Source organism: Mus musculus, chromosome 5 (genome assembly GCF_000001635.26).
Source record: "Mus musculus strain C57BL/6J chromosome 5, GRCm38.p6 C57BL/6J".
NCBI lineage: Eukaryota > Metazoa > Chordata > Mammalia > Rodentia > Muridae > Mus > Mus musculus.
Window position 1 is genome coordinate 110,298,688 of NC_000071.6, and position 15,200 is coordinate 110,313,887.

The window sequence follows — 15,200 nt, forward strand, 5'->3', positions numbered from 1 at the left end:
TTTGTTTTGTTTTTCGAGACAGGGTTTCTCTGTGTAGCCCTGGCTGTCCTGGAACTCACTTTGTAGACCAGGCTGGCCTGGAACTCAGAATCTGCCTGCCTCTGCCTCCCAAGTACTGGGTTTAAAGCCGTGTGCCACCACGCCCGGCATGCACCTAGTTCTTATGTTGGCACCAACATCCCTTTGTTTTTCCCTTCTTTGTAGGTGTGTGAGCAGATTAAGACCAAGCTCACCTCCCTAAAAGATGTTCCTAACAGAATTGAATGTCCTCTAATCTACCATCTAGATGTGGGGGCCATGTATCCTAACATAATTCTTACCAACCGCCTACAGGTAAGACCTCCCTTCTCATATCATAGTCACTTCTCTTTGCAGGCCCAAGTTGATTTCTAACCCTCCCCTCCTTTCCTAGCCTTCTGCCATAGTGGATGAGGCCACCTGTGCTGCCTGTGACTTCAATAAGCCTGGAGCAAGTTGTCAGAGGAAGATGGCCTGGCAGTGGAGGGGAGAATTCAGTGAGTATCAGGCCCTAAAGGGTGCTCAGCAGGTCAGGACAGACCTAGACTCTGAACTTGGAACCTGTCCCATCACTTCTTTCCAGTGCCAGCCAGTCGCAGTGAATACCATCGGATTCAGCATCAGCTGGAGTCGGAGAAGTTTCCCCCTTTGTTTCCAGAGGGGCCAGCACGGGCCTTTCACGAGCTGTCCCGTGAAGAACAGGCTAAATACGAGAAGAGGAGGCTGGCAGGTGAGCACCCGGTGAGCCACAGCCTGATAAGCAGTGGCTCCTTGGATCAGAGGTATGAGCACATTGCAGTTCCAGGGCAGTAGGGTTTTAGATTTCAGTTATTTTCTTTCTGTGAGTGTTCCTTTCTTTCTCCTTTACAAGGCTCAGGAAGTAGCCTTTTGTCACAGTCTTGGTATCAAGTACCTAGCCCTTCGGGGCTGTTCTCTTTTACAGTGATAATTAGCAGTGTCTGGGTTTTCCATTCGTTTATGTTACCTCAGCATCTCTGTGTCCCAGCTTGCTCTTTTGTTATCTGGAAGGTCTCAGCTACCAGTCCCAACACTCTGAATTGTCTTAGATTATTGCCGGAAAGCCTATAAGAAGATCCATGTGACCAAGGTAGAAGAACGTCTAACTACCATCTGCCAGCGGGAAAACTCATTTTATGTGGACACAGTGCGGGCCTTCAGAGACAGGCGCTATGAGTTCAAAGGACTGCACAAGGTAGGTCAAAATAAACTGGTGTCTGAAGTGAGAGCATCTTGGTTTGGCTCTGTGGAAACACCTTGGGCTGTAGCTGTAGTTTGTGGGTTTCCATATGCATCCTGTGAGCTGCCATACGCATTTGGATAATAAATGCACGGTGGTCTATAAACGGAAAGGGTTAATGGCCAGAGAGGCTGCAGATTGTTAGTCATGGCCTGAGCCCTTGGAACTGTGCTGAGAAATTGTTTCAGAAATAATTATGTAGAACTGCACCTACAAAAGACACTAGCTGAGCTGACAAAGTCTTACTGAGCTAGATATGGCCATGAGTTGTACTGCTTTCCCAGTACAAGCAGGAAAGTAGTCCATACGACTCTAAGGCCACCATACACACTGGAATTAACCCTGTGGTTTGCTAACCTCTGATTTAGAAGAATTAGGGAAGTAACTTTTCTTTTCTCTCTTTTAAAATTTCATTATTATTATATCTGTATGGGTGTTTTGCCTGAATGTATGCTTATGTGCCCTGTGTGCTCAGTATCTGTGGAGATGAGAAGAGTGTGTCAGATCCTCTGGAACTGGATATACAGACATTTGTGAGCCACCCTATAGGTGCTGGAGATCAACCCTGTGTACTATGGAAGAACAGCCATCTCTAGCCCCACAGGAAATGTTTCATGTACATATTTTATCTCCTGGTATAGAACTTATTCCCTTGTATAGAGGTTTAGATGGTTTCTTCTGTTCTATAAGAAATAATGCTTTTACCAGGAGCTACCTGAATTTTTTTCCTACTAGAAAGTGAAAGTTTTATGTTTTATCTGCTAGTTTATATTCTGAGATCACGTCCCTTGAGGCTAGTTTTGGTGAAATTCCCCCTTGTGGTCATTTGCACTGCATGGTTCTGATATACAGTCCCCATCGCTCTGCTCACTATTATTGGTTCTCCTTTCTCTTTCACTATTATTGGTTTCTCTTATAGTGGTGAGGTGTCATGTCATGAAGTTTAACATTTATATGTGTATAGTTGGGTGGCATATGTTATGCAGCTGTCACTGCTCTCTTCAAAGCCTTTTATTTTCCATGTTATTCACACTTTCATTGCTCTGACCAAGTTCTTAATATTACTTAAGAATTTGTTTTGTCTTTTAGTTTCATAGATCTCAGCCCATAGTTGGCTGGCTTTGTTTCTTTTATGTTATTTTGCTTTGTTTTTGAGACAGGGTTTCTCTGGGTAGCCCCAGCTCTCTTAGAATTAGCTCTGTAGACTAGGCTGGTGTCAGAGATCTGCCTACCTCTGCCTTAAAAATGCTAGGATTAAAGGTCTGTGCTGGGTTTGATATATTGATGGAAGGCCTGGTAGACTAGAAGTACTCATTTTATGGGGAACAGATGACACGTGGAATGAAGGAGATGTGCTAAGGTATTATTAACAGGTGGTCAGTCTAAAGAGGGCATGGTCTTCATTATCCTTTTTCAAGTTCTCTGGATTTTAAAGTCTTGTTTGTTTGTTTTTTAATTTATATATTTATTTTGTTTGTATGAGTACACTGTAGCTGTCTTCAGACACACCAGAAGAGGGCATCAGATCACATTACAGATGGTTGTGAACCACCATGTGGTTGCTGGGATTTGAACTCAGGGACTCCAGAAGAGCAGTCAGTGCTCTTAACCACTGAGCCATCTCTCCAGCCCTTGAAAGTTGTTCTTTTCTTTTCTTTTCTTTTCTTTTCTTTCCTTTCCTTTCCTTTCCTTTCCTTTCCTTTCCTTTCCTTTCCTTTTCTTTTTCTTTTTCTTTTTCTTTTTCTTTTTTTAAATGTTGTTGTTTTTTAATGTGTTTGAATGTTTTGCATGCATATCTGTATGTGTGCCTGATGCCCATGGAGGTCAGAAGAGGGCATCAGATCCCCTAGAACTAGAGTTACAGATGGTTGTCAGCCCTAATATGTATACTGGAAAACAAACTCGGGTCCTCTGCAAGACCCACTGAGTCATCGCTCTAGGTACAGATATGAAAGTTTTTAATATTGAAAATTTATGCTTGTTGATTTTGTGGGCTGAAATTGGAGCAGCTATAAGGTACTTAGGCTCCCCAGTATACTTCCAGGTGTGGAAGAAGAAGCTCTCGGCAGCTGTAGAGGTGGGCGATGCATCAGAGGTGAAGCGCTGCAAGAACATGGAGATCCTTTACGATTCACTGCAGCTGGCTCACAAGTGCATCCTGAACTCCTTCTACGGCTATGTCATGCGCAAAGGGTATGGGCCACATGCAGTACATGAATAGGGAGGGAATGAACAGGACATGACAGCAAAAAAGCAAGAAGTTGGGGGTTGGGGGCAGCAGTTTAGTTATTGATGGAGCAAGCAGATGATGGGTATGAATGGGGATGTTCTTCTTGCTCACAACATGTTGGTGACATGGGTTTAATTGGGTCTAGGTGTTGAGAAAGACACTACTTTCTACTAGACACTTGATGGAAGCACAGTAGGCTGGAGATAAGTTTGGTTATTTTGGCGTTTATATCACTGTATTCTCACTGAAGTAGAAAAGGCTTTTAGGTGTTTAATAGCATCAGTTTATTTAAAGGGTGGGCAGAGGAATGGTAGGTGAACAGCATAGAACTTGACTGATGGACTGAGGTCTCACAGCCAATGTGGAGACTGTTCTAAGAAGAGAGAATAGGACATGGTTTGAGTGGTGTGGCCAGTAGGGCCTGGGCTCTGCCTTAGACAAAGCTAGTTGGGTCCTCTAGAGAAACATGAGTAGAATGGATGTTCAGGAACATAAAAGAAGAGAATACTTTCAACCTGTGGCTCCTTAGAAAAGGAAAGAAAACTGATGAGTTGATTGTGAGGTCATATTTGTTGGGGGTTTTAAAAATTGGATATGGATGTGGGCACACACATACTACAGTACAGTGTTCATGCAGAGGTCAGAGGACAATTTTCCAAAGTCAACCCTCTCCTACCATGTTAGTACATCATGTCTAACTCAGATCATAAATCTTGGTAACAGAGCATCTACTCACTGAGCCATTTTAACTAGCCCTATTTGCTGATTTTTAGTGAGAGTGGATGTGCTAAATGCTGCTGGGTCAGAATGAAGAGGGGACAGGGAAGAGGTCTAAGCCCAGAGGATGAGGTGGATGGCAGGGTGAGCTGGCAGGAAGCTGGGGACAGCTGTCTGGATATGCACTTTAAGAGTTTCTGGAAAGCTGGGCAGTGGTGGCGCATTCCTTTAATCCCAGTACTTGGGACGCAGAGACAGGTGGATTTCTGAGTTCGAGGCCAGCCTGGTCTACAGTGTGAGTTCCAGGACAGCCAGGGTTACACAGAGAAACCCTGTCTCGAAAAACCAAAAAAAAAAAAAAAGTTTCTGGAAGTAGGTGGGTGAGGGTAGGATTTGGGAAGAACTTGGGATTGAGAGTCCCAGGACCATGAAACTGTGAACTGATAGGTGACATGTTAACCATTTATGAGCCACACTGTCCACCCTAAACTAGGGATAGAAGTTCCCCTAAGACAAAGCCAAATTCCACCTTAGTTCTGTCCTGCTTCAAATATGTCTGACTGCTTCTATAATCTCTCCTGGGGATCACTTCCCTCCTTTGATTCCCTGTGGAGGGAGCCTCCTGTCAGTCCTGTTCACCATAGACTATGTCTGTCCTTTCCAGAGCTCGCTGGTATTCCATGGAGATGGCTGGTATCGTCTGCTTTACAGGAGCCAACATCATCACCCAAGCAAGAGAACTGATTGAGCAGATCGGGTGAGTGTGACCTGAGGTTGGCTGCAGGGCTTGCACCACGGGGGCACAGGAGGAGCAGTGATAAGTTGTAAAGACTGAGAAGACAGAAGTGGATTTGATGTTATCATATTTGAGGTATTTAACACCTGGCTTCTAAGGACTTGGGGCCATTGCCCTGTATCCGTGAATTTTATTCCTTTCTTTGAAGGAGGCCTTTAGAATTGGACACGGACGGAATATGGTGCGTCCTACCCAATAGCTTTCCTGAAAATTTTGTCATCAAGACAACCAATGCGAAGAAACCCAAACTGACCATCTCCTATCCTGGTGCCATGTTGAACATCATGGTCAAGGTGAGTGGGCGTGCAGCAAGTAAACACATAATTCTGACCTCTGGCCTGTCCCCAATGTGGATATTTGGAAAAAAATCTCAGCTCTATATCTTTGGCCCCCTACAAAAATCACCCATCTGTAACATTCTTTTACTTAATTTCCTCAGCTGTCATGGTAAGACTGTTAGATTCAACTTGCAAAGTAAGTTTTTTTCACTTTCACAGAACCATACTTTTGCTATTACTTTTATTTCAAAGCAATTTTAAACTTATACAAAAGTCTCAAAGAGTACTAAAGAAGAGTGGAGCTATGGCTTGGTAAAGTGCCTGTCATACAAACATGGAAACCTGAGTTGGGATGCCCTAGTACCTTTGTAAAATCCTGACATAGCAGCATACACTTTGTTCCAGTGCTGTGTCAGGGACCTGGAAAGGTTGAGGGAGAGGACCCAGGAAAGGTAAATGCCTGGGTCTTATTGGCCAGCGACCCTAATCAAATTGATGAGCTTCAGGTTCAATGGAAACCCTGTTGTAAAAAACAAAGTGAGGCCAGGCATGGTGGTGCATGCCTTTAGTCCCAGCACTTGGGAGGCAGAGGCAGGTAGATTTCTGAGTTCCAGGACAGCCAGGGCTACACAGAGAAACCCTGTTTTGAAAAACCAAAAAAAAAAAAAAAAAAAAAAACCAAAGTGAGGAAGAGTTGAGGCAAGCATGCAGTGTCAACCTGGCCTCCACATGCACATTTACCATGTACAAATACTGCAGAAAACTCTTTTATACCTTTCAGGCTGCTTATGTAATGTTAGTGTCTGCCTGAAGCATACAGTCATCAAAATGAAGAAATGCATGTTGACATACCCTGTAGCTAAGTTACATAGTATTTGGAATCTCCAGTTTCTAGGTGCCATACTATGTCCTCTTTACCCTGGATAGTCTTTGGTCTTTGCTGGTCTGAAATTTTGTTTTCTGCTGTCAATTTGGAGATCTCATTATAAGGCTGTTGTAGCCACAAGCTTTTATATCCAGCTTCTTTGTTCCCAGAATAACAACTCTGAGACTCTGTTATTTATAAATAGATTGCCTAGGCCATAGCCTTGGCTTATTCCCCTAGTAGCTTGTAACTTATATAACCCCTTTATTCTAAGTCTGTGTCTGTCACATGGCTAGTTACGGCTCCTCGGTTCCATTAGTCTATCTCCTCCAAGTCAAGGGCGAAATCTCCCACTCTTGTCTCTCCCAGAATCTCTCTCTCTTTGCCAGGTGTCCCACCTTCTAGTCCTGCTTCAGCTAATAGGCCATCAGCTTTTTATTGACAGGTGATGCTTCCACACAGATTCTCTCCACAGTCTCCTTTGAGGAACATTGTGGGGGTAATACCTGATCATCACTTCCTCATCTTTGGAGATAATGGCTCCATCACCAGGTTGCCCACATGAGCCAGGTGCCTCCACAGGGAGGTTCCCCATGTTTCTGTTCACATGCTCTCCTTTCCTCAGTAATCACTCCCAAGGATGACTGTCCTCCCTGAAGGGATGAGTATCAAAGAACATCTGAACATGTGTTAGATGAGCCACCACAGTCACGTGTAGACCCACCACAGTCAAGTGTTAGGGCCACCACGCTTTGAAATGTTCCTTGACCTTTGTTGAGTCCTGCTGTTTGCACTCATCAGCAGTGTCACGTGAACACTGCATGTCTCCTGTGCTGGAGTAGCTTTATGGCAGGTTGCTGCTTATCCCATTCCTTCTGCTTGCTCATTGAAGTCTGTAAGGGTTAGTTACCTGACTCTCTCATTTATATTCCCCTGCATGTCCGTTGACTGATTTACAGCAACATGGATTCTCGGGCATCTTTTTATACTTATGAGGATAATCTAGTATGATCCTCATGTCTTTTCTTGCTCAATTTGTTCCTGGCCACAAGGACATATACTGTTTTCTTTTTAGACCTTGTGTTTGGATCATTTTCTTACTTGATGTTTTAAGTTTAAGATACTCCAGCTTTATCTTTATCTTGTATTTTCCCTCTCTTAGCCCTGGAATGAAGCATTTCTTCAAGGGCTCTCTTTCTTCTACTAAAACCCTGGCAACTCTTGATATGTTTTTGTGCTCTTTTTTTCCTTTCCCAGGTTACATATATGGAGACATAGAGCATGCAACCCCAGACACTGTTAATTGCAATTGAGTCTCAGTGTGTTGCTGTCAAAACCCTCTACTAGTCTGCTATCCATTTTGTCCATTGTCTGGTAGAATTTTATTTACTGACCTATCCACTCCCTGAGGAAAAGAGGTGGATCCTGGCTGTGAGCCTATAGGAGTGAGGTTACCTTTCCTGTTATTGATTCTTAGGAAGGCTTTACCAACCACCAGTACCAGGAACTAACAGAGCCTTCGTCTCTCACCTATGTCACCCACTCTGAGAATAGTATCTTTTTTGAAGTCGATGGACCATACCTTGCTATGATCCTTCCAGCCTCCAAGGAAGAAGGCAAGAAGCTGAAGAAAAGGTAGGAATCCCAGAGCCTTATGTTTTGAAAAGGAAGTGCAGTCGATGGACAAACTAAAGACTCAGGAAAGAAAATAGACCTGAAGCCAAAGTGAGGAGCAGTGGTCCCTCAATGCATTCCTGTTTGCTAAAGCATCAACCTAAGGGACGAGCATTGAGAGGGGTTGCTGCTTGCTGCCTCAGAGATGACCAGAGGGTCAGGCAGTGAAGCAAATAGGCAGAAGGAGACAGAAAGCACCCAGCACCCGAGGTTCATTTTTCTGTTGTTTCCCTGGCTTTTCAGATATGCTGTGTTCAATGAAGATGGTTCCTTGGCTGAACTGAAAGGTTTTGAGGTGAAACGCCGAGGGGAGTTGCAGCTGATTAAAATATTCCAGTCCTCAGTTTTTGAGGCCTTCCTCAAGGGCAGCACACTGGAGGAAGTGTATGGCTCGGTGGCCAAAGTGGCTGACTACTGGCTAGATGTGCTCTATAGCAAGGTAAGGCTCCACCTGCCTCCTCAGCTGGTTCTCAGGAGTGAGCATCTGTCAAGGAATTGGACTTGCATAGTAGGCTCCTGGAGAATCAGGTAACAGATGAACCTGGATCAGTTTGCTGAACCCTAGCTTCCTTAGCTTTTAGAGTGCCAGCATGGTAATAACAAGTCATCAGAGGAACACTTAACAATTACCAAATCATTTTCTTTGATTTTTGAAGTCTTTGGGGTTTTTTTTTTTAATTGTTTTAATTTCTTTTATGTTTGTTTGTTTGTTTGTTTGTTTTGACTGTATGTATCTGTATACACTGTGTGTGTGTGCTGCCCTCAGAGGCCAGAGATCAGCATCAGATCCTCTGGAAATAGAATTACAAGGCAGTCGTAAGCTGCTGTAGGTTCTAGGAACTGAACGCAGGTCTTCTATAAGAGCAACAAATGCTCTTAACTATAACTGTTGAGCTGTGTCTCTCCATCCCCCTTCTTTTTTTTTATTTTGGTTTTTCGAGACAGGGTTTCTCTGTGTAGCCCTGGCTGTCCTGGAACTCACTTTGTAGACCAGGCTGGCCTCGAACTCAGAAATCCACCTGCCTCTGCCTCCCGAGTGCTGGGATTAAAGGTGTGCACCACCACGCCTGGCTCTGTTTTTGATGTTTGTAGCCACTTACCAGTCCATCTGTCTGCACATTTCCATCTGTGAGGAAGTTTAAGAATCCCATTGTTCCAGCCAGTGTCACATGAAATTCAGTTCTTTTGGACAGATGTCACCTTATCTTCTGTCTTGGGCATAATTATTCCCCACACAGTATGGCTTTGGCACTTGTTGCTCAAACATATTTCTTGATAAGTTTGTGCACAACTTAATAAGATAAAAGGTAAGGTTTTGTGTGCCTTTTCTTCAAATGACATTTATTTTGAGGGTAGGAGACACTGGAGTAACACAGGGTACATGTAGAAGTCAGAGGACAGCTTGTAGGAGATGGCCCTCTTACATCATGTGGGTCCTGGAGGATCAAATCCAGGTTCACATGGGCTAGAGAGATGGCTCGGTGGTTAAGAAACCTGGGTTTGAGTCCTAGCACCCACGTGGCACCTCACATTGCCTGTAATTTTAGTCACAAACAATCTAACACCCTTTTCTGACATCCATGCGCACCAGGAACACAGTGATGCACAGACATGCATTCAGACAAAACACTTCCACACAAATTTAAATGGGAAAAAAAAAAAAAAAGACTCAGTTGTCAGCCTTGGCAATAGGTACTTTCACCCACTAGGCCATCTTGCCATTGCCCTATCCTACACATACTTTAATGCAGTGCTAGGGCTCTGACTAATGGTGCTAGGGTAGCTTGCTTTCTTTCTTGCTTGCTTGCTTGCTTTCTTTCTTTCTTTCTTTCTTTCTTTCTTTCTTTCTTACGTGTAAGTACACTGTAGCTGTCTTCAGACACTCCAGAAGAGGGCATCAGATCTCATTACGGGTGGTTGTGAGCCACCATGTGATTGCTGGGATTTGAACTTCAGACCTTCAGAAGAGCAGTGGGTGCTCTTACCCACTGAGCCATCTCTCCAGCCCTAGGGTAGCTTTTTTAAGGGTTTTTTTAGTTTTGGTTTTGGGTTGTTGTTTGTTGTTGTTGTTGTTATTGTTTGTTTGTCTTTTGTGTTTTTTTTTTAAAGATTATTTTATGTTTATGAGTATGCCATTGCTCTCTTCAGACACACCAGAAGAGGGCATCAGACCCCATTAAGATGATTGTGAGCCACCATGAGGTTACTGGGAATTGAACTCAGGACTTCTGGAAGAGCAGCCATCTCTCCAGCTTTTTTTTTTTTTTTTTTTTTTTTTTTGACATTACTCTGCCCTTTGGAAATCCAAAGTCTGCCTTCAGCTTTCTAGGGAAGAAATAGATAGGTATAATCCTATAAAATCAAAGTGAATATGACCTTCACCTTCCTGGCATCTGTTGTTTCTTTCTCTAGGCTGCTAATATGCCCGATTCTGAATTGTTTGAGCTGATTTCTGAGAACCGCTCCATGTCTCGGAAGCTGGAAGATTACGGGGAGCAGAAGTCTACATCCATCAGCACAGCAAAGCGCCTGGCTGAGTTCCTGGGAGACCAGATGGTCAAAGATGCTGGACTGAGCTGCCGCTATATCATCTCCCGAAAGCCAGAGGGGTCTCCTGTCACTGAGAGGTAAAGACCTCTTTAAAGAGTTGAGCAGATGGGTGAGTGCCTAGAATCCCAGTACTCAAAAGGCTGAGACAACCTGGGCAACTTAAGAGACTATTTCCTGAAGGAGTGTTCAAGGTAACAGGTATGATGGTATACACTTGTAAGCCCAGTATTTGGGAAACTAAAGCACAGGTTTCATGAGTTCAGTGTTAGTCTGGACTATAGTGAGTTTGAGGCCAAACTGGGCTGGCTACATAGTCATTCTCTAGCCTTAAAAAACAAAAGCGAAAACTGGCTTTGCAAATCCACACCTGTGGTGCAGCCTCTAGATCCTTATAATAGAGTTTCCATAGGGAGAATGTGGATTTGGTGGCTGTTGAAAGAAGGAAGACTACCTGGTGTGGTAGTGAATGCCTTTAAATCTCTACACTTTAGAGGCAGGCACAGATGGAGCTCTGTGAATACAAGGCCAGCTAGTACTACAGGTGTGACCCTGTCTTAGAAAGAAAAAGAAAAACTGGCCTCTATCTGATGCATATCAGTCCATAGGAAGGCCTTGTAGGGCCCGAGTGGAACCCTGGAAAAGGAATGGTGAGTCTGGAGAACTTTGGTTTGAAGGAAGTCAGCTTCTTTTTCATGGACAGAGATGTGGATATCTTGGAAGGACAGGATCTGGGCTGCTCATACAACAACTTGATGGTGAGAGTGGCTCTATGAAGAGCCGAGTACTCTGGCCTACAAGAGGCTACTTTACATGCCAATAGCACCAACACTTCTCAGTCGCCATCACAGATGAGAAGAAAACACGTTTCAACTCCTAGGACGTATCAGATACAGCAGCAGGGGACTCCATTAGACCAGCTTCTATTTCCTGCCATGAGAGTATGAATGTGGCTTCTGTGGTTGGTGCACAGGAAAGAGTTCGTCACACTTGGATTACAGAACCTCAAATGCAAAGTAATCCCAACAGGAATCTTGAGAACCAGTGTTAGAGGCAGGATAAATCTACGATTCCTTCAGGAATTGAAGGCTACCATGGTACTTCCTAACATAACCTTGATTCTCTCACGGAAAAGTACATCTGACCTCTTACCTAGTAACTAGGCAGCTTGTGATTCTGTGACCAATGGAATAGGTAGACAAACATGAGACTTCTCAACCCCAGTCATCAAGGGTTACACGGTTGGACATTTAGCCTCCTAGAAGCTGAGAGGGCATGTATGTAGGTGAGGAGGCCACTCATCTATCTACACAAGTGATCCATCCACCCTAGGTGAGATCACAGGATACATCAGCATCAATAATTGTAATCTCGGTGGGGCGGTCGTAGCGCACGCCTTTAGTCCCAGCACTTGGGAGGCAGAGACAGGTGGATTTCTGAGTTCGAGGCCTGGTTTACAAAGTGAGTTCTAGGACAGCCAGGGCTATACAGAGAAACTCTGTCTCAGAAAAAAAAAAAATTGTAATCTCAGCTCACTGAAAGATGGGTGGTTTATTACTCAGCAGTAGGTACGTGTTAATACCCACCTTCCTGAGGAGCCCTTTAGGGGGAAAAAAGCAAATATTTTTGTAAGGAAGAATTGCCAGTATCCTAAAGAAATTTGGTCTAAAGTAAATATGACAGATTCATGTAGAGAATAAAATAACAGATTTCAACATATCAATTAGATAAAGAAACCAAAGGAAAGATATGGTGAACAAGTAGACCAGGCAGCTGGGAGTATGACACCTGAAGAGTCTATTTTGTGTGCAGAGAAGAAACATGTTTTCCACAGTGCACATGTGGAGGTCAGAAGATGTAGAAGTGGATTCTGCTGTGTGAGTCCCAGAAAGTGAACATAGGTTGTCTGGTTTAACAATAGACATCTTTACTTGCTGAGCCATCTTGTGAGTCTTTGTTCAATTTTTAGCCTGAGTCTCATGTAATTCAGGCTTGTCTCAAACTCTGTGAAGCCAAGGCTCACCTTGATCTCCTAATCCTCTTGCCTCTACCTCCCAAGTTCTGGGATGAAGGTTTGAGTCATATTTGGTTTGTATGGTACTAAAGTTCAGACTCAGGGAATATTAGATGGGCTACATCCCCAATTCCCACTTGGCACATGTCTCACATAGCTTTACATGCTCATTGTATCATGTTTAGTACCTGTCTTAAAAATAGCATCCTTCTTGCTGAGTCAAAGGCTAGGTGCTGCATGTGAGAGAAACATGAACTATATTTATCTTTCTGTATCATTTCTCTTAACATACTCTTTAGTCCCATCTTCTTGTAAAGGGTATAATTTCAGGTTCTTTATGACTTAGTAAAACAATAATAGCAGGAGAATATACTTAACTCCATATAGTTAACTCCATTGTGTATGTATGCCTATGCCATATTTTCTTCTCCTTTTTTTTAATTAAAAAAAAACTTAAGATTTATTTGTGTATTATGTGTACATTGTTCTGCCTGCATCCTTGCACACCAGAAGAGGGCACCAGATCTCATTATAGATGGTTATGAACCACTATATAGATGCTGGGGATTGAACTCAGGAACTCTGGAAGAGCAGCCAGCACTCAACCTCTGAGCCATTGCTCCAGCCCCTGTCATATTTTCTTTATCCATTCATGTATTTCTCTTCCCCCTCTTTTTTCCCCTTCTTCTTCTTATTTGTTCTGTTTTATATTTTTGAGAATGGAACCCAGAGTCTTACTTATATAGGATCAGCAAGTCCTCTACCAGTTAGGCACGTTCCTATCCCCCTTCTAAGTGCTTTAACATGATAAAGTATCACTCAGTCATTGAATGTTATAAACATCAGATACAAGATGTAGGTGTTTGATAAGAGTTAAAGTGGGTTTGCATTGTTTTTTATTCTGTTTGTTTTTCTAACCTAGGGCCATTCCACTTGCCATTTTCCAAGCAGAGCCTACAGTGAGGAAACATTTTCTCCGGAAATGGCTAAAGAGTTCATCACTTCAAGACTTTGATATTCGGACAGTGAGTGCTAATTTTTTTTTAAAGATTTATTTATTTATTATATGTAAGTACACTGTAGCTGTCTTCAGACACCCCAGAAGAGGGTATCAGATCTCATTACAGATAGTTGTGAACCACCATGTGGTTGCTGGGATTTGAACTCAGGACCTCTAGGAGAGCAGTCAGTGCTCTTAACCGCTGAGCCATCTCTCCAGCCCGCTATTTTTATACTATTAAAGGTGTAGAAAAAAGTTAGAATCTACTTGACCTTTCACAGGGATCGCCTAAGACAGAAAACACAGACTTACATTTACAATTCATAAGAGTAGCAAAATTACAGTTACGAAATAAAAATAAAAATAATTTCCTGGTTGGGGGTCACCACAACATAAAGAGCTGTATTAAAGGGTCACAGTGTTAAGAAAGATTAAGAACCACTGCTCTAGGGCATCATGAAGCCCTTAGGCTGCTCTTTGATGGGATAAAGCTGGGTACTACCTTAACCATCCACTGTTTCTTGATCCTATAGTCTCCTAATGCTTTAAATGAGCACGCCATTTCTAGAAGGTAAAGTGAAACAAGCATTTAGTAATCTTGGCCTGTAACATATAGTCAAGTGCTGTTTCTCATTTTTTGTGCATGCAGATTCTGGACTGGGACTACTACATAGAGAGGCTGGGGAGTGCCATCCAGAAAATCATCACCATCCCCGCAGCTCTGCAGCAGGTGAGGCAAAAGCCATGGGTACCATCCTGGGCCACAAAGACCAGTGAACCTACAGAAGACTTTCTTCCTGGTGTGTGTTATCCTCTCTTAGGTGAAGAACCCAGTTCCACGTGTCAAACATCCAGACTGGCTACACAAAAAACTACTAGAGAAGAATGATATCTACAAACAGAAGAAGATCAGTGAGCTCTTTGTGCTTGAAGGAAAGAGACAGGTAACACAGAGCCCAGGGTACCAAGGTCTGCAAGCTGCTATCCGTAAATTTTATTTGTTTTGGTTTTGTGACAGGGTCTCTATATAGCCTTGACTATTTTAAAATTCCCTATGACTGGTGTGAAACTGAGATTTCTGCCCCTGTATACACCACCCTGCTTGGCCCATAATTTCCCAATACTACCTCTAAAGAGAGGTTTTATCTCTAAAAGTGTGCACTTATTCTTTAGGGCCATCCAGTGTCATTTTGTGTAAAAAGCATATGTGAGTCATCAGATGGGTATGAAGAACTCATTTGCATGTAAATGATGAGGTATGCAAATTAGACATAGTGACCTCACCTATCTCACTACTGTAGACTTCAGTTTCTTTTTTTGTTTTTTGTTTTTTGTTTTGTTTTTCGAGACAGGGTTTCTCTGTGTAGCCCTGGCTGTCCTGGAACTCAATCTGTAGACCAGGCTGACCTCGAACTCAGAAATCCGCCTGCCTCTGCCTCCCAAGTGGTGGGATTAAAGATGTTCGTCACCACGCCTGGCTCCTAGACTTCAGTTTCTTAACAAAATGAAGATCATTCCTGGAGACACACCAAAGACTGAGTAATGAAAGTGTGGGTGAAAAGCTGGTGGTGGTCTTCTCTCCAGAGCCCTCCTCCCCTTCACAGGACACAAGTTCTGCTTCCGGCACTCCTATCAGGTGGCTTACACCTGCCTAAAACACCAGCTCCAGGGCATCTAAGACCCTTTTCTGGCTTCTGCAGACCTCTGCATAATATGGCATTCACTTACACAGACATACACACAAAAATAAAAAGTAATCTTTGAAAATACAAAAGACAGCATAACAAAAATTAGAGGAGGAGG

General features: G+C 43.2%; 1 protein-coding gene across 2 annotated transcripts in view; it reads left to right on the forward strand.

Annotated features, from left to right (window-relative positions):
- Pole (polymerase (DNA directed), epsilon) overlaps positions 1-15,200 on the forward strand; it is a 51,150-nt gene that overhangs the window by 12,369 nt on the left and 23,581 nt on the right. For both annotated transcript variants that reach the window (NM_011132.2, XM_017320715.1), the window contains 13 exons: positions 205-333; positions 413-515; positions 602-748; positions 1,086-1,231; positions 3,321-3,469; positions 4,888-4,980; positions 5,168-5,312; positions 7,640-7,797; positions 8,080-8,275; positions 10,249-10,463; positions 13,320-13,422; positions 14,047-14,127; positions 14,219-14,341. In NM_011132.2, coding sequence (NP_035262.2) covers positions 205-333; positions 413-515; positions 602-748; positions 1,086-1,231; positions 3,321-3,469; positions 4,888-4,980; positions 5,168-5,312; positions 7,640-7,797; positions 8,080-8,275; positions 10,249-10,463; positions 13,320-13,422; positions 14,047-14,127; positions 14,219-14,341 — 1,788 coding nt within the window. The remainder of the gene's footprint in view (positions 1-204; positions 334-412; positions 516-601; positions 749-1,085; positions 1,232-3,320; positions 3,470-4,887; positions 4,981-5,167; positions 5,313-7,639; positions 7,798-8,079; positions 8,276-10,248; positions 10,464-13,319; positions 13,423-14,046; positions 14,128-14,218; positions 14,342-15,200) is intronic.